Source organism: Seriola lalandi, unplaced genomic scaffold (assembly GCF_002814215.2).
Source record: "Seriola lalandi dorsalis isolate HSWRI2012SDOR001 ecotype SW California unplaced genomic scaffold, Sedor1 jcf7180002054972, whole genome shotgun sequence".
Classification (NCBI taxonomy): domain Eukaryota; kingdom Metazoa; phylum Chordata; class Actinopteri; order Carangiformes; family Carangidae; genus Seriola; species Seriola lalandi.
This window is the reverse complement of record NW_019525660.1, coordinates 1,237,590-1,259,488: the sequence shown is the minus strand read 5'-3', so window position 1 is coordinate 1,259,488 and position 21,899 is coordinate 1,237,590. Positions and strand designations below refer to the sequence as shown.

Sequence of the window (21,899 nt, the reverse complement as noted above, 5' to 3'; positions counted from 1 at the left end):
CAAATGCATTTTTTTCCTCTTCTAATTTATTTTATTTATGAATTAAAACCAAAATCATCAGCATTAAAATACAGTATGAAAGCTGTTACTTAATTTAAATATATAAAAAAAAGATGCTTGCAATTATAAACCATTTAAAAGCAGTCCACAGATTTCAGGAGTGGTGTGTTTGACTCAGAGTTTGACACCATGTAGTGAAACTGGGAGAGTCCAGGGACTTTGTTACAGGCTGCACCTGAGGAGGTGAAAGAGAAAACAGTGATTTCACAGGAGAACCAAACTTTTAGCCCCATCTCACTAAGGCCACATTTAGTGCTGGTGGTGAAATGTGATATCTTTACCCTTACATGTTAACAGCTGTTAATGCAGATGTTTTCTTTTTTATTTATTTTTTCCTTTATTTAGACTCGCATAATAACGGCAGTTTACACAGTCTTTAGTTAGATACCTTAACAGAGTGATCCATCTTTTCACCTTTTTGCATTACAATTATACACAAAACAAACTTAAACAAAAGAAGGGTGTTTTGGGGAAATATGTTTTTTCCCCTCCTCCCAAATTTCCTTTAATTTCCTGAAGCCTCATGCAGAAGATGATTCTTTCCTTTACAAAGATTTCATTAACGATATCATACCATTCCTCTATAGATGGGCTGTCTGGATTAAGCCATTTCTTTGTAATTGCTTTTCTAGCAGCTACAATATTCCAGCTTTGTTTTAATATTTGTAGATGTTAGGGCTGGAATGGTTCACAAAATCTGCGGAAAACTTCACTGGGTTACTGGCGCTAGGCCTTTTTTTTTTTTCGCGAATGCCCTGAACTGAACAATACACACGCCCCTGAACCGAGACAACCGAACGGGACGGGGATTTTTTTCATGAACTGTTCCAACCCTAGTAGATGTTGAATTTAGAAGCCCAAAAAGGAGTTTGTCCCATTTAAAAAGTAACTTTTGTCTCGAATATAGTCAATAATTCTTTATAAATCCTAAGCCAAAAAGTTTTTTTTTTTTTGGACAGGCCCCAAAACAAGTGGTAGTATTGGCTTCCTGGGAGCCACAATTCCTCCAGTAGCTGGAGGAGCCTGAGTGGTGAGACTTCTGAGCAGGTCTGATAAAATATCTACTGAGACTCTTCCAGCCAAATGCTCTCCATGAGGTTGAGCTTGACAACCTCCATTAAAATTCACAATATTTTGTACAGACTTCCTTTGGAATGTAACTGTTGGTTTCCCTTTCCATTGTTTGTTTTCAGTAGGTGGTACTTGCTATTTTAACCTCCTGAAATCCCCTATACAGTCTTGCAATTACTTCGAGCCCCTAATCTCTCCTGTTGGCACTAATAAAAACTTCCAATAGGTTGTTTTCAAACACCCTTTGACTCTCTAACTGTTTGTGTGATAGGGTATCTGAAGAAATTTTAAAAAGTTACTATTATTTAACCCTTGTAGTCTCTTCAGTATCTGAAAACTGCTCACTTTCAGCTGATTAAAAAATCCAATTTATCTGGGGTAAAGTCAAGGTCATGAGAGCACCATCTCAGAATCTTCATCTCTTCAAAGTCAGCGATAGTATTTCACCAGTGATAGTATTTTCAGAGATAAGTTGATCCACTTATTACCTGTTTCCATCAAGTTTTTAATTAGTCTTTTATCCTTTAACCGTGCCTGAATTGGAACTGCCCCGGACATATTTCTTTCCATCTCGCAATAGACTCATTACACCAACAAATCAAGATCCTCAGTTGGGCTGCTGTATAATAGTCCTTTAGGCAGGGGAGTGCAAGTCCTCCCTTGTGCTTAGCCAACTGAAGTGTTTCAAATCTTATCCTTGGATTTCTCCCTTGCCAAATGTACCGTAATATTAATTTATCCCATTCATTGAATAGTTTCAGGTATTTCAGGTTGAAGAGTCTGAAACAAATATAGTACTCTAGGCAAGATATTGATTTTAACAGACTCAATTAAGCTTCAAACTTAATATTAAAATTAAATTCCATCCCCTTATTTGCTCCTTTACTCTCTGATTTAACAGATTTAAATTTAAAGCATACAAATTTGTAATTTTTTTTCCTTCTTTTTACTCCTAAATCTCTCATGTGAGCCACATCCGAATTTAGTTGCAAGTCAGAGCTTAATGATCGGGCTAGGCCTGTAATTGAAAGTTAGTATTTGGGCCTTGGGAATATTGAATTTATAAGCTGAGACGGAACTAAAGCGATCTAAGAATGACAATAATTTCAAACTTGAACTCTCTGGGTTTGACAGGTAAATTAAAATTTCATCCGCAAATAAAGAAATTTTATGTTCTTGACCTAACATTTTCATACCTGTAATATTATTATCCTGAGTGATCCCATGACTTAAGGCTTCAAACACGGCAAACAGTAATGGAATTTTTTGGACAGCCCTGTCTGGTGCCTCATTCCAGGCTGAATGAGTTTGATATGGCTCCATTTATTTTTATTCTTGCTCTTGGGCTATTATACAGTGTTAGAATAGTTTTAATAAAGCTCTGATGAAATCCAAATTTTTTGTAATACTCTATATAAAAACTCCCAATTGACTTGATCAAAAGCTTTTCCTGCATCAAGGCTCAATAATACTGCCTGGAGTTTATTTTTTACTCTATGCTCAGTCACATTATCTTGTGTCTGCCTTTGCTGAATAAAACCTGTCTGAGCTGGACTTATTATCCGGGGGAAGATTTTTTTCAACTCTTTTTGCCAGAGTGTGGGTAACGATCTTATACTCTTGGTTCGGTACACTTATTGGCCAATAACCTCCATATTCAAGTTTATCTTTACCCTATATTGGTATCAAAGAATTCACTGTTTCTCTCCAAGAGGGAGTTATGCCAGTGTTGAGCACATGGTGACCATTATTGTAAGGATCAGCAGATCATTCATTTTGGTACATCACTTTGAGGGAAAACCATGCTGTCCTGCTGCCTTATTGTGTTTTAAATCTGATTATGTCTTTTAATGTCTTTATCTGTAATTTCAGTAATTAGAAGCTATTTAGTCCCTTGCTGATGGTAATTTATCATGTCAAAAAAGGATTCCATTTTGTTTCATCTAATTTGGGATGTGTATATAAATTTTAAAATGACTGTTATGTATCTTTTAATTGGCAGTGTTTGGAATTTGTTGTGGGATCCTTTATTTTATCAATTGTATTATTTTACTTGTTGCTTTTTTAATTTGTAGGCAAGTCATTTAGCCTACTTATCTCCCACTTCACAATTCATTTTTGTAATTTGAGTTGATTTCATTTAATTTGTTTCTATTTCCATTTTTATTCCATGATTCAGTGTCTTTCTATGGATGATCTCCGATTTTTTTTAAATTATGTTTGTAACCTATCAATTTTTTGCTGCTTCTTTAAAATTAGAAACCATAATAGCCTATAATTATCCCACTAAGAACAGCTTTGTATGCATTCCAAAGAATCGGAGGGGACACTTCCCCATTGATAATCTTATATATGCAGCCTTATTTGCTCCCTCATTTGATTGAGAATCTCAATGTTCAGCCTCCAGATGGTGCTCTTCTTTTCACAACCTAATATTAAATATATGGTAATTGGGTGTTGTCTTAAAGTCCATGGTTCCAATATCGCAATTTATCACCTGTTATATAAATCTCTTTGGAAAAAAATTAGTTAAGCCTAGAATAAACAGAATGTGGGTGAGGAAAAAGAGGTATAATCCCTCTCTATCAGATTCAGATCCCCCCATATGTCTGAGAGTCGCAGCTCCCCCAACATTAATTTTATATTTTTTGTAGTTTTCTTCTTTCCTGTGTTGTAATCTTTCGCTGTATCCAGTCGACTGAAGTCTAACGTTAAAGTCTCTCCCACAAATTAGGATACCCTGAGCCTCAAAGATTAATAATTCAAAGATTTGTTTATAGACTTTTCATTCAGATCACGGATGTGCATATACATTCAGAAAAGTAACTAAAACATCCTGCACATATCCCTGCGCTATTACAAATCTCCTTTCAATATATTTCTTTTCATATGTGCACTCAGTTTAATTTACTAGAAATTAAAATTGCCACCCTTCTCTGAGAACCTTGACTTCACAAAGACGAATACTAATTAAATCTCCATCTCTGAAGTTTTTACGTGTCTTATACTTATTTTCAGTGTCTTATTACATTCAAATCTTATTTTACATACCTGTGGTGCAAAGTGTGTGAGCAGGGGGAAAAACACTGTGGATACAAGGTAAATAGATATAATCCTGAACAAACTACACTGTTTGAAAATGAAAATGTTATCTAGTGATTTTTCTGACTGAGGTAAGAGAAACGGCCACATCAGCTGCTACAGTGACTTTAAACTATGTCTCTGTTGTCATGAGAACAAAGCAGTCACTAGGTAGAAAGGATTGTGCTGGAGTTTGCATGGATTAAGGTTCTCCGTCGCTACGATGGATTCCCATCAATTGGATTCCATAAAGGCCATGTATTTGGCCATTATTCCATGTAATAAGCATTCTTTGAATATGATCAGTAACCACTTTTATTAATTTGATTATCACTTAAAAAAGAGGCTAAAAAAGTGACCTGTTGTATTTTTCAAACAAATATTTTATCTGTACAAGCCTAATTACCACTGGGTTTGGTGAATCCTGGATTGTCTTTATCAAGAATGTAGCATGGAATTTTAATTTGCAGTTTAACCATTTAGATAACTATCATTTCAACCAAATGCAATTTACAAAAAAAAAAAAGAAGAAAAAGATATGTGTGTGTATCAGGTGTGTGTCTTAGTTCCTTTGGCAGGGAGCAGTACAGTCTATATTTGTGAACCCAAACACTCACCATAATGGCCTGTTGTGTTAGCACAGATGATGGCTCCAAAGAACTCTGAGTAATGCCTCTTGATTCTGGAAATAGCTGTCTTGCAGGCTGCCGAGGGATCTGCCCCGGCCCTCATCAGCTCCACGGCCAAGTAACTGTTGGCAGGATTACATGCAGTACACATGAGGCAAACTTAACGAGCGCTGTCAAGGCCACCAACCAGGATGATGATGGGGATGAGCTAGTGATTATGGCGGGGGATAAATCTGATGCAAACAAATATGATGTGAAGAAACACTGATTAAATGTGATTTAAAAATAGTAACATTCCCACGCTCACTCGATGTTATACAAGGAAGTCGTGACAATACTTTTCAGGTGTTCGCAACTGTATAAAAATGTGCATTAACTGAAGCAATTTGCCATCACTGCAATTCAAAGTTGTTCTGCACAGACACTACTGGTGCTATTAACTCCATTAGACAGAGGTCAAATGTATAATACAATGAGTGCGAAAGTATGGGATTTTTAAGTGGAAAATGTGTAGGAACCTTGTTCCGCTGAATAATTTTGACAGGACATGTACCATGTTGTGTTTTTTCCCCACACAAGATAGCAAGCAAATAAGTAAAATTCCCCTTTCTGGAAGAGAGAGAGTTTACATTTGAATGTATCTCAGGACGCTCTAAAGGAAAAATTCTGGATTTTAGACTTGCAGTTTTAGGTCTGCTCATGTAAGGGTACCAGGGTTCTACACACACACTTTTCCCCCCAGGGAGTACACATGTGCACATGGAAATTCAGGAGCACAGTGAAAAATGTTAAAGTAACAAAGTGTATTAACAAACTTTATTTCTAGTGATTCTAGTGAAGATACCAACAGCCCATTGCTGGTTATTGCGTATTACACTCCTTAGGCAGGCTTGCAAACACATGCTGCATTGAAACATTAGGGCACAGAGAATGAATGACAAACACTTCAGTCCACTCCTTGCAAGGTCTTCCTCAAAAACGACACCTCCGGTAATTCTAGGATTTCTAGGACTCACAAAACTATGAGTGAAACAGACAGCCCTCTGGTGTGGTTGTGTGTGACGATGAATGTAAAATTGAGTGAAAATTAAAAGAACAGTACGTGTGCTCACCAACCTGTCCTGGATGAATAAAACAAAACAAAACAAAAAAAACCCTTCCGAGACCGCCATATTCTCACAGCCTCGAAACAAACAGCAGCTTCAGTGGCATCTCGCCTCTTCTGTGCAACGTACAAATGACAGTTTTGGGGCAACATAGTCCACTCCACCCTTCATATTCTAACTGCTGCACTTGCACTCAAATGCTCACACCAGAAATTGGCTGTTTAAAAGCTACACGTGTCGAAGATGTCAATATTCTCTGAAACATAATCCTTAAGTGTAGACAAAGCCATGTAACAGTCCTGTTATTCAGAAAGTATGCTATGAAATAAACCCTGTTTAGGGAGGGAAGAAGTAGGGATGAAGGATACAGTCAACATGTCTCATGAAATTTTAAATGCAGCACTGTTAGAGAAGTTCAGATGGATCAATATTTATAATGGGAAACTATTTTAACTTGTGAAATGAGGAGCAAACCATAAAGTGGTGCATATCTGGATATACTCCATTAGATACAGGTAATCAAGGTATACCTACAAGAGGTGAAATTTTAGTCTCACTTAAAAATACACATCACATTACTCACATGCCTTCGTGAATCCTTTTTGCTGAGACAATTAAAACCTTCATATGAAGGCCCAGAGAATACTGACCTTCCCTTTGTAAAATTCCTATCTGATGGGTTTGAGACCTCAATTTTCTTCCATGGAGTGAAGCACACAATGACACAAGGTAAAAACATAGGAAAGGTATTTCTAAATCCACATTCGACTTTTGTGTTAAGAGGACAATGCATGAGGTACCTTGGTAGAAAGCGCATCATGACGTCTCCATCTCCAGTAGCGGCAGCACCACCAGCTGAGCTGTCTGCATAGGCCCCGGCTCCCACTATAGGAGAGTCCCCAACACGACTGCAGTGCAGGAAAATGAAAGGGTTTAAACACAGACCACATGAAACACTCACATATAATACACATAATAAAGTGCCAAATATAATGCACACAAATCATTTTTTAATCAGTACAATTGTTTATGTTTGTCTTTCTAGATGCAACATGAAATGCCTATATTTTCAATGAACAATGCAGATTAACAGCCAGCATCATTTCCTTTAGTGTTGCAATTCATTATGTAATCTTTTCAACCAATGAAACAGCATGCTAAAACCTGTTGAGTGGATTATTTTGTCACACTCATGTTCACCCAAGGCCTAGAATACTAATACATTTTTTTGCTCATTTTTGACACTAAAATCAACATAATCTACGTACCCTGGAACTTTGTGAGTTAGTCCATTGGTTGATGTACCAGCAGCCACGTGACCATCCTGATCGAGAGCAAGCATCCCTGGTGTAAAAACAAAAGTGCTATGGAGACATCAGCAAACACTATGGCAACATAGTAACTTATAAAAAAAAAAAAAAGTGTGACAAAGTCATTTGAAACACTCGTGTGAAGTTTTTTGGGAGCGTAGCAATAGATTGGATCTGTTTGGACAGAAACAAATTCAAAACCTTAAAATTGTAGCGTGCCCTGATAACCTCTACTTTAGTCAGCTTTTTGGCACGTTGTGCTGCTAAACGTGCTCTCATCCCTGTGTTGTTTCAATGAAGTGCTTATATACTGAGATATAAAATGCCCAAGGAAAGCTGACTCCACTACTTTCAATGTTAACTGATAAAAACCTACCTATGGTGTCATGGGAGCGCGCATTAGCATGCTGTGCCATCCTCTTCTCCTGTTTCAGTGTCGACCTGGGCTTGTAGGGTCCACAGGACATGGAAGGATCTGGAAATACATTCTTTTGACAGGAGAGAAAACTCCATTGCTGCTTGCATAATGCCACTATACTATATATGTACACACACGCACGCACAAACACTATACACACAAGCAAGACATGCTGATCTGCAGGCATTTACTTTTACTGAACAATTAGCACTATTGTCAATGCATGGTTTGGTACTTAATAATGAACAGTTGGCAGTCTTACAAAAATCATGTTCCCAGTGGTCTGGACCACTTCATGAACAAAACATTCGAGTTTAAATTCCTGCTGCTGCCAAAATGTGTCCTTCAGCTGTCCAATACCATTTTTATTGAGACACAGACAGCCTACTGTACCAGCTCATTCAATCTAAATTGACCTGGATAAAGCTCAGGATGTGATTATCTGTCAGAGTGCAGTGTAGTTTGACAAAAGGTTCTTCTGTGTCTACCTCAAGGCGTCTCCTCTGCTCTTATGAGTGACTCAATGTACCAGGTTGACCTGCAGGGAGGTGTGAAAAGTTCATTCAGTGTCTTCTGCTCCTTTGATGTCACAGGTAAGTGGGATTAGGAAAGAAAAGCCTAATTTTTAGTTTGAAGTGAGCAGTGATAAAATGCAGACTAGGAGTCATAAAAGGTAAAATAAAATATTGAAACAAAACTAAAATCCTTTCATATAGAATATGTATCTCTATCAGCATTACTTTTCTATGGAGCTTTCATTATGCCATCAGCAAACCGAAGTTGGGCTCAACTAGTCTGTTTTATGAAAGTGCCTGTGCATTATTCATAAAGCAAAGTCTGTTATGTTCCATTTCATGAAGGTGAGGGTAAAACCCTTGAAAACAGTCTCTTTAGTTATAAATAATACAGGTATAGTTGTTCTCCAGTGGCCTCAGCAACAATCTGAAATTTTCCAAAAAAGCCTGTCAACGGAGTAATTTGTTTACAAGGTAAAAGGAGAACAATGACACCTCTCTGCAGATTCAAGCTGATACAGTGGTGAATTTTTAACTGAACCACACCTAGTCATGCTTTTATTATGACTGCCACTGCAGGTATTACTATTATTCTATATTTACATGGATTATACAATTTATGTCAACACTAAATGCACACAGCAAATGTATGGAAATAAACCCTGTGAATTCTTTTCTCGCGACCCATTTTTCAGTTTTTACTGATGAAAGTTTTCTGTGCCTCTGCACCAAATACAGAATTTTCATGAAGGTATTGTACTTCTTTGGCAAGAATAGGTCAGGAAAGCTTTGGTAAAAACTTGGATGGCAGAATTGATCAGCTTTTCCTTTCCTTAACTACTGTTGAGGCACTTGCTCTTGCACTTGTTAAGCTGCTCATTGGCCATCAATAGAGGACTACGTGTGCTGGGCATCCCCAAGTGTAAATATTGTAAATTTGATCAATAGGACGCTGCATACTCTCTCTGGAAAGATAACAGCTGACTTGAAAGGAAAAATAACTCTTACTCGGGAGACTTTGGGACATTATTGTGGAGGTAAACAAGAGAGGTTGAAAGAATAGCAAAAACCCCAGCGCTGTAGGACATCACCTTTACCAGAAGAGCTGGCTTTTTATGAACTTCTTTAGTATGCCTGTCAATTTCCTAGCTTAATATCAATCTTTTAGAAGTAGCACGCCTGTAGCCAAAACAAGCGAGAGAAAAATACACACTCTAATACACACGCACACACACACCTTTCGATAATTAGGTTGGCAGTTGCCCTTCAGCCACTGTGAGAAAATATTCACAGATTTGTTGGTAGTCAGGTCTTCTGCAATGAAGCCCATGTTTTCAGCAAACACAGACGCTATAAAGAGAGAAAGAATACTTTGAGGTCAAGTTACACATTCTGGTCCACACTGACCTTGGGTTATAAGAAAAACAAAGGGTCACAAATAAAGGAGGGACTGGAGGCAATCTCATCTCATTTAGACTTTAGCTTGTGAGGAAGTTTTCCATCGCTACAGCAGTGACCTTACTATTCCATAAGAATGATGGTTCAATTCAGATGAATAAAGCCAAATGAATTGAATTTGGTGAATTGAATTTGGTATAAAATAAAAAAAAAGTTGGTCTTGTGTAATTTTGACATATGAGCCAAATTATTTGATTTAGAAGACACTTATCACATAGAAACAAAAGGCTTCAATATTGGACTTCACTTTACTTTGACTGACTTGCAGAAAGTTGACTTCCTCGTCCTTCTCCACTCTTTTATTTATTCATTTATATAAAAAAAAACTAAAATAATTCTCTTATGCAGTCCAGACTGTAAGTATTCAGACAGTTACACATTATTTGCTCTTAAGGCTCTGTGCTTCATCAACATTCAGTTTGAAATAAAAATCATGCACACTGTATTTAAGTGCCAAGTATCAGCTTTAGTTTGTGTAGGTTTATATCAATATTGAAAGAACTGTGTGGGAGATATAACCATTTTAACACATAGTGGCTAACACATGATTCAAAAGTAATTAGACAGATAGACATGAAGTCAAACAAAATCATCATACTTAATATTTTGTAGAAAATCTTTTGCAGGGAACAACTACCTTAAGTCTTTAACCCATAGACATCAGCGGACACTTTGTATCCTCCCTGGTGATGCTCTCCCATGCTTTCACTGCAGCGGGGTCTCTCTACCTTTGGGCTGGTCTTCAGTAAGTGCAGTGCAGCTCAGTAGGATCAGACCAGTCAAAGACATTCCACCTCTTCACACTGAAAAACTCTTTGGTTGCTTTGGCTGTTTGTTTAGAATCGTTGTCCTGCTGAATGGATGAAATGTCATCCAATGGGTTTTGATGCCTTTGGTTGAATCTGAGCACACATACTACATCTGTACGCCTCTGCATGCACCCTGTTGCATCCGTCAGCCATGAAATGATCAATGAATGCCGGTGTGCTAGTTCCATTGGCAGCTGTCATGCCCGCGCCACAACAGAAGCAGCACCATGTTTGACATTTGAGGTGGTGGCTTTGGGTCATGAGCTGATCTTTTTTTTTTTCCCCCCACACTTTCCGTCTTTCCATCATTTTGATTGAGGCAGATTTTGGTTTCATCAATCCATAGAACTTTTTGGCAGAACTCTACACTCTTCTTTTTGTGTTTTTGTAAACTGCAACCTGACCTTTTTCTCTTGATTCTTGACTTGTTGTGCAGTCATAGAGAGGTTTTTGTTCACCATGCAAATAATTTTCTGCTTTTCCACAAGGCATGTGCTCCTCAGTCTACCAGGTCATTTGGCATTTTCTAGTTTTCCTGTTCACACCTGCCTTTTAGAACGTACCCGACTGTTGATGTTGGCAAACCACCTGAGGTATCTCTCTACAGTTTTGCTTTTTTTAGCCTCATTATTATCTTCTTCACTTGCATGGTCACCTCTTTTCTCCATATACCAACTCTCAACTCTCAGTCAACTCTGAGCCGTGTATGAGCTCTTTTGTGCGTGACCTAAGACTGAAACGACACAGCGTCCCCCCGAGAAACATTTAGCAGCCAAGTGTCAAATTACTTTTGAACTCTTGTGATTTGGGAACTGTGTTAAAAGGGCACAAACAAAATGTGTAACTGTACCAAAAACTGTCTGGACTGTGTTTTTCCCTTTCTGGCCACATGTCTGTTATGCAATCATTCTATTTATGTTCAGAGCATTATACTGCAGATCTGACCCATGCATCCATCACCAGCTGCTTATGCTAGTGACCGAGGGATTGAAGCTTATTCGAGTGTTGCAAAAACCACGCATTACATAAATGCCTAAAAGGCTTTGCCGCTAATGTGACAGCTGCTTGATGAAGATAACTAATGTAAATTCATGGATCACAGTGTCTCCTTAAAACATATTTTATTCCCTTTTTTTCCCAAACTGCACTAGTTTGGTTCAACAGAACTGCATTTAAAAAGAAGTTGTAAGAAGAACAAGGTGTTACACTCTGTTGGTCATTGAATTTAATTTACATTCTTGTATGTTGTTTAAATAATGACTGATGTTGTTATATGTTAACATTAACCCTTCCAACATTAACCATGATTGTGTAATGATACCTTTGAAGACATAAATCTACACATACCTGACTCTCCCACTAGCAGTGTGTGATCAGTGTGCTCCATTACAACTCTCGCTACTCCAATGGCATTCTTGATTCTTCTCAGGTCTGCGACTGCTCCCACCTCCATGGTGTCCCTGCTCACAGAGAATACACACTGAGAATAAACACTCCTGCTGGGTTATCAGACACAAGTAACATCAGATTTAAGGGACAGCAAGTAATCTATCTATGAGCTTTATAAGCCAGCTTTGGTGACTAATACAAATCACAACACTTGCACATCTCTGATGCCGTCCTCCCCCCTCTAACCTCCCTGTACCCTTGATAAATGGTAGGCCAGTGATTAGCACAGACAATTTCCATAACATTGATGACTAAGCAAATTAGACCAAAGGTGTGTAAAGACAGTATACTGTTGTCAACAATTCAGCAGCAATGTAGTTTAAACACACAACATGATGCTTTTGTCAAAATAAATGTTACACATAATTCACCAAGTAAACTGTTTAGATATTATTTGTATCTCCTACATATTGTGCTTGAGATGAACTAATGAGATTCTCTATGTATTGCAATTCACTAAAAATGCTATACCTGAAGTATAATGTTCACTTGTTTGATACTGTGTCAGAGTGAAGTTAACTCATACTTGTGACTGTAGGTTGTAATGGGGGTTTCATGGATTGCTTTATATTGAGAAATGCTTCTAGTATTTATCCACCACAACAAACTAAAGCCTCAAGAAGCCAAACTGAAGCCAAAGAGTCGAGTCAACTTCCCCTGGCACAATATCAAAACTTGAACATTGTTTTCTAAAGTTTTTAGAAATGGATCTTTTTTTTGCAGCGTTGTTCTATTGGATTGGATGAAACTGTGCAGGTGTTTCAATTCTTGTTCTCCGTCACTGTGTACAATATGTCTGCTAGTGATAACTACTGTATTTCTTATGCAGCTATATTGAATAGACTATCCTCTCCCTAGAACATATTCATGCCTATACAGTCCCCAAAAAAGTCAATTTTCCTGTAAAATGGAGGAAGGAACATTCCTCAGAGTAATACCCAACAGCTTGCTGCTTGTATTTTGTCTTCCACCGTGAGCTGACATTTGCCTCCAATGATAACTTCTGAGTGTGTAAATGTTTGTGTTTGAGGACCTAATAATTGGCAAGGCCTTCAGATCCTAATGAGGCTCTTAATTAGTGCTTTACTGAGGAACGGCTGGCTGGAAGGTCAACCAGTTAAGCCTGTAAATGTTAGAGATGCATAGACAGCACCGCAACAAATTGTCAACAGTTACACAATATGTTGACAGCTGCAGGTGCCTAATTAAAGTAAGATTTTCATCATTTTCAATTAGGTCATTTCTGATTAAAAATAATCACAAACTGTTCTCTGTTCATTTAGAGCTGCTCTTGCTCATATTTTCTACAGCTTAGGAAATTGAGAAGGAGATCATTGCCAGGGATTGAAGCTTTCACCAAAAGTGGAAAAAGATCACATTTGCAAAATAGATTTGCGATCTTACCAGTCTTTACTGTTTTACTCTGCTACATCACAAATATTTTTTACCATGTAATTTTTACTCTTAATAAAAATGCAGTTAATGTCACGGTTTACCCATTCATGATCATGGCATCCAGTGTGGTCTCTCCAGACTCATCTGGACTCCCGCCATAGCCTACACTGCCATCACACTGCTCCATTTCACAGCGGGCACAGCCCGTCTCCACTGCATCCAGCACTGAGCCACCGGACTGCAGGGTATTCCACGCTGCAGTACAAAACACAAAACAGTGAGTAATTCATTGTACAATACACAACAAAACGGAGGCCAGCCAGTCAGCCTTTCTTTCTCATGATAGGAAATACAACCTTACAGTGTACAGAGAATTTGGAGCATGTTGTCAGGGCAACCAAACATTTAGGCAGCTTAACCTTATCTGTGGGGGTGGAAGAGTAGGGTTACTCTGTCCCTTAGGTCTCTATTTGACTGAAAATGGTTGAGTCTGACGTAGACAGTGCTGACAAAGAAAGTTTATGTCATGTTCTGAAGAAACTTTACTGTGTCACAATCCTGTTTTATAACATTTTTGACAGCTAATGTCAAATTAAACATACAGGGAAACATATTTTGCAATTTAGATATGGCTTGATTGAGTGCAATATCTGATATATAATATATTAGTGCTGTCTATGATTTTAAATATGTAGGGTAAATGATATAACTTAATCTATTTCCAAAAAAAAAAAAAAAGATTTGAATCTGAATTAAAAGTCCAGATGATGCATGAGATGACCACTACAGTGGATTTCTAATAAACAGGGAGCGTGAGCTGACAAGCATCAAGCATCAAGCATTTGGTCACTGATCCCCCAAGTGCCCATGGGGGATCAAAATACCAACTGGTAGCACTGTCACCAGCTTGCCACTAAATTCTCAGACCATTACTCTGTGTTCAGCAGGATACTACCACAAATTCCTCCTCTTATCAGTTATGATTTATCCATCTATAAATTCTGTTCGTCTTCCATTGTAGGTAAGTGCTCTTGTCTCAGCATATATTTCTTTTTTTTTCTCTTTTCTTCTTTTTTAATATCAAACTCAGAATTACAATCTTTTTTACTTAGTAAATGCTGCAGAATGGAAGAGGAGATTAGTCTGTTATTGTCAGCTGCTTCTATAAGCCCCCAAAGGAAAAGAGATCTGCATGGGTGGATCAATAGTAGTGGCTCACAGACTTCACTTTTAAATATCTACCTGCAGAACAGATAGCGTGGTACATTTTTCATTTTCATAGCTACCTCAGGGAAAACATGTGATGTACATCTCTCAAATGGTGAGTTTTTAAGTTCACTTTAATCACCTACAGGTTTGATCTGTTGCTTGAGATGTTTTGAACACATTTCTATCATTTTTTTTCGTGTCGAGCTTTGCACTTGGTGGAACTCCACGTGACTGATAAGTGGAAAGCAATGCTGAAATATTTTCTGTTTCAACTTAAACATATCCAATGTATCATCCTGAAGGAAATCAAATAGAGTGAGAGCAAAGCTGGCAATGGCAGTTATGAAGACCAGTTAGCTCTACCCTTTTCCGATCAGCATCTCAGACTCTGATGGTCTTACATACAGTGGATTCACAAGTATACTGCAAAAAAATAAATAAAGAAAAAGAGAATAATATAATATATATATATATATATATATATATATATTATAATATACTTTATAATAATGTGAGGGGGGAATCCTGAAAATGCTAGTCATGGAGCCTACCAGCGATTGCACTTGAATTTTTTTTTTTTTCAACCAAGAGTCCAAATCCAAAAGAGATTCAATTTGCTATCAGTTATGATGAAGACAAGCATATCTGAGAAGCTGTAACGAGAGAATGGCTATATTATGACATATTTAATGGATAAATAAATAACAATTATCAAAATAATTGCTGATTAATTTTCTGTTGATCGAGTCAGTTGATGAACTAATCATTTCAGTTCTAGGCATTTTATTAAAATGTAATCATGAATGAAATTTAAAAAAAAAAAAGCAAAAGAATCATAAATACTAAAGAGGGGGAGAGGGGATTATTCAGTTAAACCCTTCACTGTACACTAATCTCATACAACCACCATAACACTACTGTTAAATTTCATGTGTTTTTTGGTTTTCTACCACCATAAATCATGGATGTCATGTCAAGCCTTTTTAATGAGCTGCATGATGATGTGGGCAAAATGACTGTGCACAGACATGAGTACATGATGATCAATAAACAAAGCATTTGATATCCTAGCAAAATAAGTCATATCAGACTAACAACAGGAAGGCAGGTTTATCCAACCTCTGCTTCTGCAAGTGTCACCACATAAAAATAAATATTAAGATAATACCAAAAACATGACCAACATACTCTGTAACTGTGTTCAATTAATTATTCAACGCCCAGACACATACAGAAACTAATTAACAACATACACAAATGTTGTTTTGAGTGGGTATGCGGGTATTATATTTGTTTGTCTGCAGATTTTGGCCACAATATCACATGAATGAGCTCCGGACTAAAACTTTTCAAGCAATAACGTATGGTTAGATACCGTAAGGCCTACCTGCAGCCGTTGCATTCTTGAAAGGCCAAGTATTGATAACGAGAGGGAGAGATGTTTGACCAAGTGGAAACAGTAACGTTAAAGTGGAAATAAGCAGCGATATATACATTTTTCCCTGACAAAACGTTGCATGAGCATTACAACGATACACGTGGCTGCTATTTCCTATTCATTGATATTTTTCACGCCACAGAGAATTCGCATCCGAGCAGACCACCAAACACAGCAGGGTTTTACATGTATATTTCATAAAAGTCTACACTTTGATGCAATGAGACGTTACATTCAAACTTCCTTGTTTGTCACATGCTGAGTGGGCGGGTACTTTATTAAAGGGGAAGAGCAAATACTTCGGTGCAGGAGGAAATCTGGCATGCAGTTTGTGGGATGTGACGTTTTGATTCAAATGACCATTTTTTATTAAAAAAAAAAGAAAAAAAGAACTTAAGGTGAATGTAATAGCCCACATGCATTTAACCGTAGTCACAGTAGCCCCTACGCAGGTTTTACCTGAAACAGTTACAGGACTTTTTTCTTTGTCGAAATTTGGAAAATATAAATATGGGAAATATATAAATACACTGAGAATTATCCTGCTCTCATGTGGTGTCGAAATAATTGCAAAATTGAGTTTCCGACTGGGAAAATTCACGTGAACGCCCCCTCAAGTAACATCACGATTTACCGAGTTGTTGACGTCATTTACGTAGAAACATGGCGGATGAAAGTAAGTGTTGGGTTAATGATGAGAAACTTTTGATTCGCAAATTCATATACGGGACATCAATTTTTGACAACATTTAATTTGTAGTAAGGTATTAGGTTGTAACCGTTGGTTGTTGTTCACTTAGAGTGCCCTAGAAAGGTTATAGCAGTCACCCTGATTAACTAAATAACACAAATACTAGAAACAGCTATCAATGTGTTGTTTTAATGCTCTGAGCAAACACACCCAAGTTGGAAGAATGACTACCTAACTTGCGAACTGGGACCATTTGAGGAACACGTGAATGCGGCATTAATTCTGAATTATTTTGAAGGGAGTCGGTTATTTTGTGTGTATAATTATGTGAAATAATGTTTTGAAGTTGGTGCAATGTAATGAAATATAAAAGCTGCACTGTCTCAGTAGTCAAAACTAAGCTAGCTGATTGGGCAGGTTCCATGTGTTAGCAAAATATTATATGGATGGTATGTTCACATCTAATAGTTATAATAATAATAATAATAAAAAATATGTTTGTATGTATAGATTATATAAAAATATAATCCAGTAGTCTCTTATGCTTGCTTTAACATTGTATACTGTTGCATAATGGTTTCCAGCCAGCGGCACTGAGCAGTGGATGGACAAGGAATTCATACATGTACAATCTTGGATTTTACAGCAGCCCTTTTGATTTCAGATTAGGATTGGGACAGGTTTAATTAAATGAAATCAAGGATTTCAGTCCTTTCAGGTAAGCCAGTTGCAGGGCCTTCCATTTTGTATTGTACTCATTGGTGTAGCTTAATCGAACACTTAAAAGACACTTGAAGATACTGAGCCTTCGTTAACAAAATTAATTTCACCTGTGCTTTTCCTGCTACAACAAGTAAAAATGTGCTGCCAGAAAGGTTTAATGAATACCAGAGTAAGTTTTGCTTTATTTGGCTGACTGATGTTTTCTTCTCCCCATAGATTGCTGAGAAGTTCACTTCCCCTCTGGTAAGTTTGTATTTTTAACGTTTTTCCATTAAAGAACTTCATGAGCACTGTACACTTGAAATGAGTGTGTTGACTGGATATGACTTATTGCACTAGTAACTTAAAAATGAAATTATTCACACAGGTGTGCAGGATGGCCTTTGTAACCTGGCAGTTTTCACTGATTGTGCTCAAGAAGAAACCTCCCTATGTAGTTGGCAGCTTGGGACTGTGGTGACTTTTTTTCAAGGGATTCATTCACTGTGGAGATGCCTGGAAACCAAGGTATGTATTTGTTGCTTGTGCCTGTAGTAGATGTCTTGGATCAGGACAGTTTGTGCTTGCAAATTTCAGCTACCTGCCTAAGCTACCCTCATTGCTGGTTGTTTCTCAGTACAGTTCCAGCTTTTCTGCTGTGTTTTTTGCTGGCATGGGCTTGACACAGATTCAGTTTGTAGCAGACATGAATTTGTTGCAGGGTGTTTGTGGCTCTCTTGCAGATCTGCTGGCGGTTGCTGTCATAGCCACAGCGCCTGCTGCCAGCTTCTTTATCATGCTGCTGCATCTACTTCTGTGTACTGCATTGAGTAGCTTAGCTAATTTATTTGGTTTGTGTTTGGCTATGCTATCTTGCAATTGGTGTCAGAAGTGAAATATGATATGTCATATTCAATTATACGTATGGTCAAAGTTGTTCTGGGTCATTTTTATCCCTTGTGTTGTTGACATTATAGTTTCTATTGGCCCACTGCATAATAAGTAGAGGGTTGCACTTTATATTCATCTGGGGTGGCAAATAACTGTCTTGATTTATTTCTCTGTAATTTTAGCTTCATGGTAAATGCGGCTATTGTCACGTAGACATTGATTTTACTTCATGGCTTGCTTTACTATTCTTTATTTGATCTAAAGAGTGATTGCTAATTTGGTGAGTTTTCAAGGAGTACAGAGCAACTTGCTTTAATTTAAGAACAACATGCATTGCATTCGCTACATTTAGTTGTAGCGTGTTTGCCTTGTATAAGGTGACAAAAGGAAAACCAAACAGTGTGCTGCCTGAACAGCTTCAGTGCTCCTTGGTATTGATTCTTGAAATTTCTGAACTATATTGGAGGGATGAACACCATTCTTCCAAAAGATACTCCCTCATTTTTTGTTTTTTGATGATGATTATGATGGTGGAGAGTGCAGACTAACGGTCCAAAATCTACCATATGTTTTCAATTGGGTTGAGATCTGGTGATCTCGAAGGTCATAGCATATGATTCACATCGTTTTCATACTCATCAAGGGGTCACTGAATGGACCCCTTGTGCCTTATATGGATGGGGGGTATTGTCATCCAGTTTGTCCACTCATTTTTCAGGTTTTTCCTTTAATATGTCATTTGTCTGTCTTGCTGCAATCTTATTGTGCTAAATCTAAAAATCTTTGATCCTTGGATTGTGTAATGTTATAAAAGCACAGCAATTTCTTGACTTGTCTGACTGAACTGATGTTAACAAAGTACAGCAACGACCGATGAAAGCTTAGTAAGTCTAAATAGCTATGACCTAATTCTGATGCTGGATCTTTCAAAGGATATGCTCCACAAAGGTCGGTCTTTTAGAAGATCTGAAGTCTAGGCTGAGCCAGCAACTCTTTCCAAAAATTAGATGGTCCAGCCAGAGACCAAAACTAATTGTATATTCAGCTGGTCCTTGTCATATTGTAAAGTCAAACATTTTCAAGGTTAGTACCAAGCAGTAGCTCTTAAATAGATAAGAGAGTGTAGCAGTGGAATAGTCGGGAAAGGGTTGTTAATATTTAACAGAACAAATGATGACATTATCACATAATGGACAAATCGTGCAACAAGTTGATAATAAGGGGAAAAAGGAATGATGAAGTCAGTGACTTGCAAAAGCACATAAAACAATGACAGATACCTAGTTGACAACAATAACAACAAAAGTGATCTATCACTCAACTGCTCAAGTCCAAATGGTACCTTTACTGTGTGACTCCTTTACTGTCAAAGTTTTAGATTACGTCTCAAATGACATAAATCATCCTCTGACTTACCAAAATATAAAAAAATGTCAGAACTGAAAGAGGCATACAGCCAAATGTTTTGTTTCCTATAAAGTAATTCAGGAAATAGAGGATACCCCCTTTGCAGTGGAATATACCATAGCCCAAATATATCATGATTGATCATTTTATTTGTCTGTATATTATAAATAAGGAGCAGAGCAGCAGGTTCAGTTTTTTTTTTTTTTTTTTTCCTGTGCAAAAGTGCGTTCCTTTCCCTGCTGTATTCTGTTCATCAAAATAAATTGCATGACACCGTTCACTCATACCTGCTGCTCAATGGAAAGATTATTGGCCTATCAAAGTAGGAACAAATGATGAATGTAAACCTTTAGATTTCATGGTTTTGGATTTTGATTACAAGTCACACATCAAACTAAAATTCCCTTGGAGAAGAGTTTTGGCATGAAGCCATTTGTGAAGTGTCATCTTTAATCATTTAAGAATATAAATCTATCCCTATGTTCTATCAGTCCTTTCCTCATCTCCTTCAATTTACCTCTTGGTAGGAAGGAGATGATCTTGACAGAGTGAAGGAAGCTGGTTGTGGTGAAAAGTTTTGGCATATCCTCCAAGTCTTACCATATGGCACTGCCTTGACACTACATACCTCATGCTGGGTCTGGAATTTTTCTTTCAAGTCTCTGGAACAACATATCATGGCAGAGGAGGCAAAGTGTCCCTCAGAACAGAAAACTCGATAAAATTGGATCCTCTCATTTCGTACCAAACAAGAACAAAGCATGGGCAAGGCGGGGAAACTAACAATATAGTCTAACCTTGAGACGTGGACGCCAACAGCATGCCCTCTTTTACATTATTCATATGAAAAATACAATTTTCACTTATATTTTATTCATTGGTTTTTCCTTAAACAATGGGAAATCCTAGTGTGATTTTGACAGGGGTATCTAACGGGGAGAAAATGGATGAGAGAGAGAGAGTGTATTATTACTTTCAACTGTGTTATTGATCGAAATTAAAGAACAGCAGCTAAAAGAATAGCTTTTTAATAATAACTTCATCAATCACCAATGTCCTTTCAAGTTGTTTCATAATGTCCTTCATAACAGTCTGAGAGGGCATAGTCAATGTCAGTATGGGTAAAAGCAATGGCATCTTAAAAAAGCGTATGGATATCTAAACCACTGCACTGCTGAGGTACTATATATATATATATATTGACAGCTGATTGACAGCTGCTGTAGGAATATACTAGAATATATATGGTATGCAAGCCACACATATGGACCCATATGTATCAAGCCATCCAAATTATTAGTCTAGCTATAATCCATATAACGTTGAAAGCATGCATTTAGCTGTGAATGGGCAAAATTGCACAGAGGTGGGGTTCATCTGATTGAGTCAATATTTATTGATATAACAATACCCTATTACAAAAAGTACTGCAAGTTTTCCAATGGTAAGATTTAGTGCTAATGAAGGATGTAGTGGTAAATGTAATAACTAAACCTAACCAAACCCAACCGTGACTTTGAGTAGTTCTCGTTGCCTACCCTTACCTTAAGTACTCTGTATGTGTCATTTGGATATGAATTCATTTGAAAAAAAGCATTATCGTTTTGTGTTTTTGAAACACTCAAATTTTGTTCCATTGGGTCATGTTTAAGCCCAGAAGGATACAGCAGATAAGTTAATTTCCCAAAACAATTGCTATTATTGAAGTTTGGCTTATTATGAATGTAAAGGATGGGAAATAAAGCGACCTCATCCCTTTGAATTGACCCCAGTTTTATTTAAGCACTTAGCAAAAATTCTATCATTATTCACTGTGATACTGAACTTGAACTTCTTCACTGGGGCTGTTGTTGCCAATGCTCGGAAAGAACAATGAATGAATACGTTTATTTGTGGGAATACCATCTCAGTAAAACTATTTTTTTTTTTTTTGTCAAATTTTTTTTACAGAACTTATCCAACGTTTTTCAGTTCATCCTCGACCATAGAAATGAACTTAAAACAGAAAAAAAAAGTCCACTGAAATCCCAAGAGTTTTTCTAATTATCTCGAATGCCAGCTAAGTCAATTAGCTCTTTTTTTTTACGATCTTCCATAGTGTCCAAAACAGATGGTACGAAGGTTTGTCCAGAGCCCTGCCTTTGTACCACATTTGCAAATGGGGAAGTTCAGATGGTGGCATTTACAGGTCTGTTGAAAGACAAGTTGACTTTCAAAGGCAATAAATGGGGTAAAATGCCAGCGAGGTAAGCTGCAATAC

At 37.4% G+C, this 21,899-nt stretch overlaps 1 protein-coding gene across 1 annotated transcript; it reads right to left on the bottom strand.

The window, feature by feature from the left end:
- Positions 1 to 8: 8 nt before the first annotated feature.
- On the bottom strand, positions 9 to 16,205 carry aga (aspartylglucosaminidase). Its single transcript, XM_023398179.2, has 9 exons — positions 15,898 to 16,205; positions 13,403 to 13,556; positions 11,805 to 11,917; positions 9,428 to 9,540; positions 7,634 to 7,745; positions 7,216 to 7,291; positions 6,748 to 6,855; positions 4,830 to 4,963; positions 9 to 235 (listed from the first exon to the last, which is right to left on the bottom strand). Exons 1-9 carry the CDS (start codon positions 16,004 to 16,006, stop codon positions 135 to 137), a joined length of 1,020 nt encoding a protein of 339 aa, XP_023253947.1. The 5' UTR covers positions 16,007 to 16,205; the 3' UTR covers positions 9 to 134.
- Between the last annotated feature and the right edge of the window lie 5,694 nt (positions 16,206 to 21,899).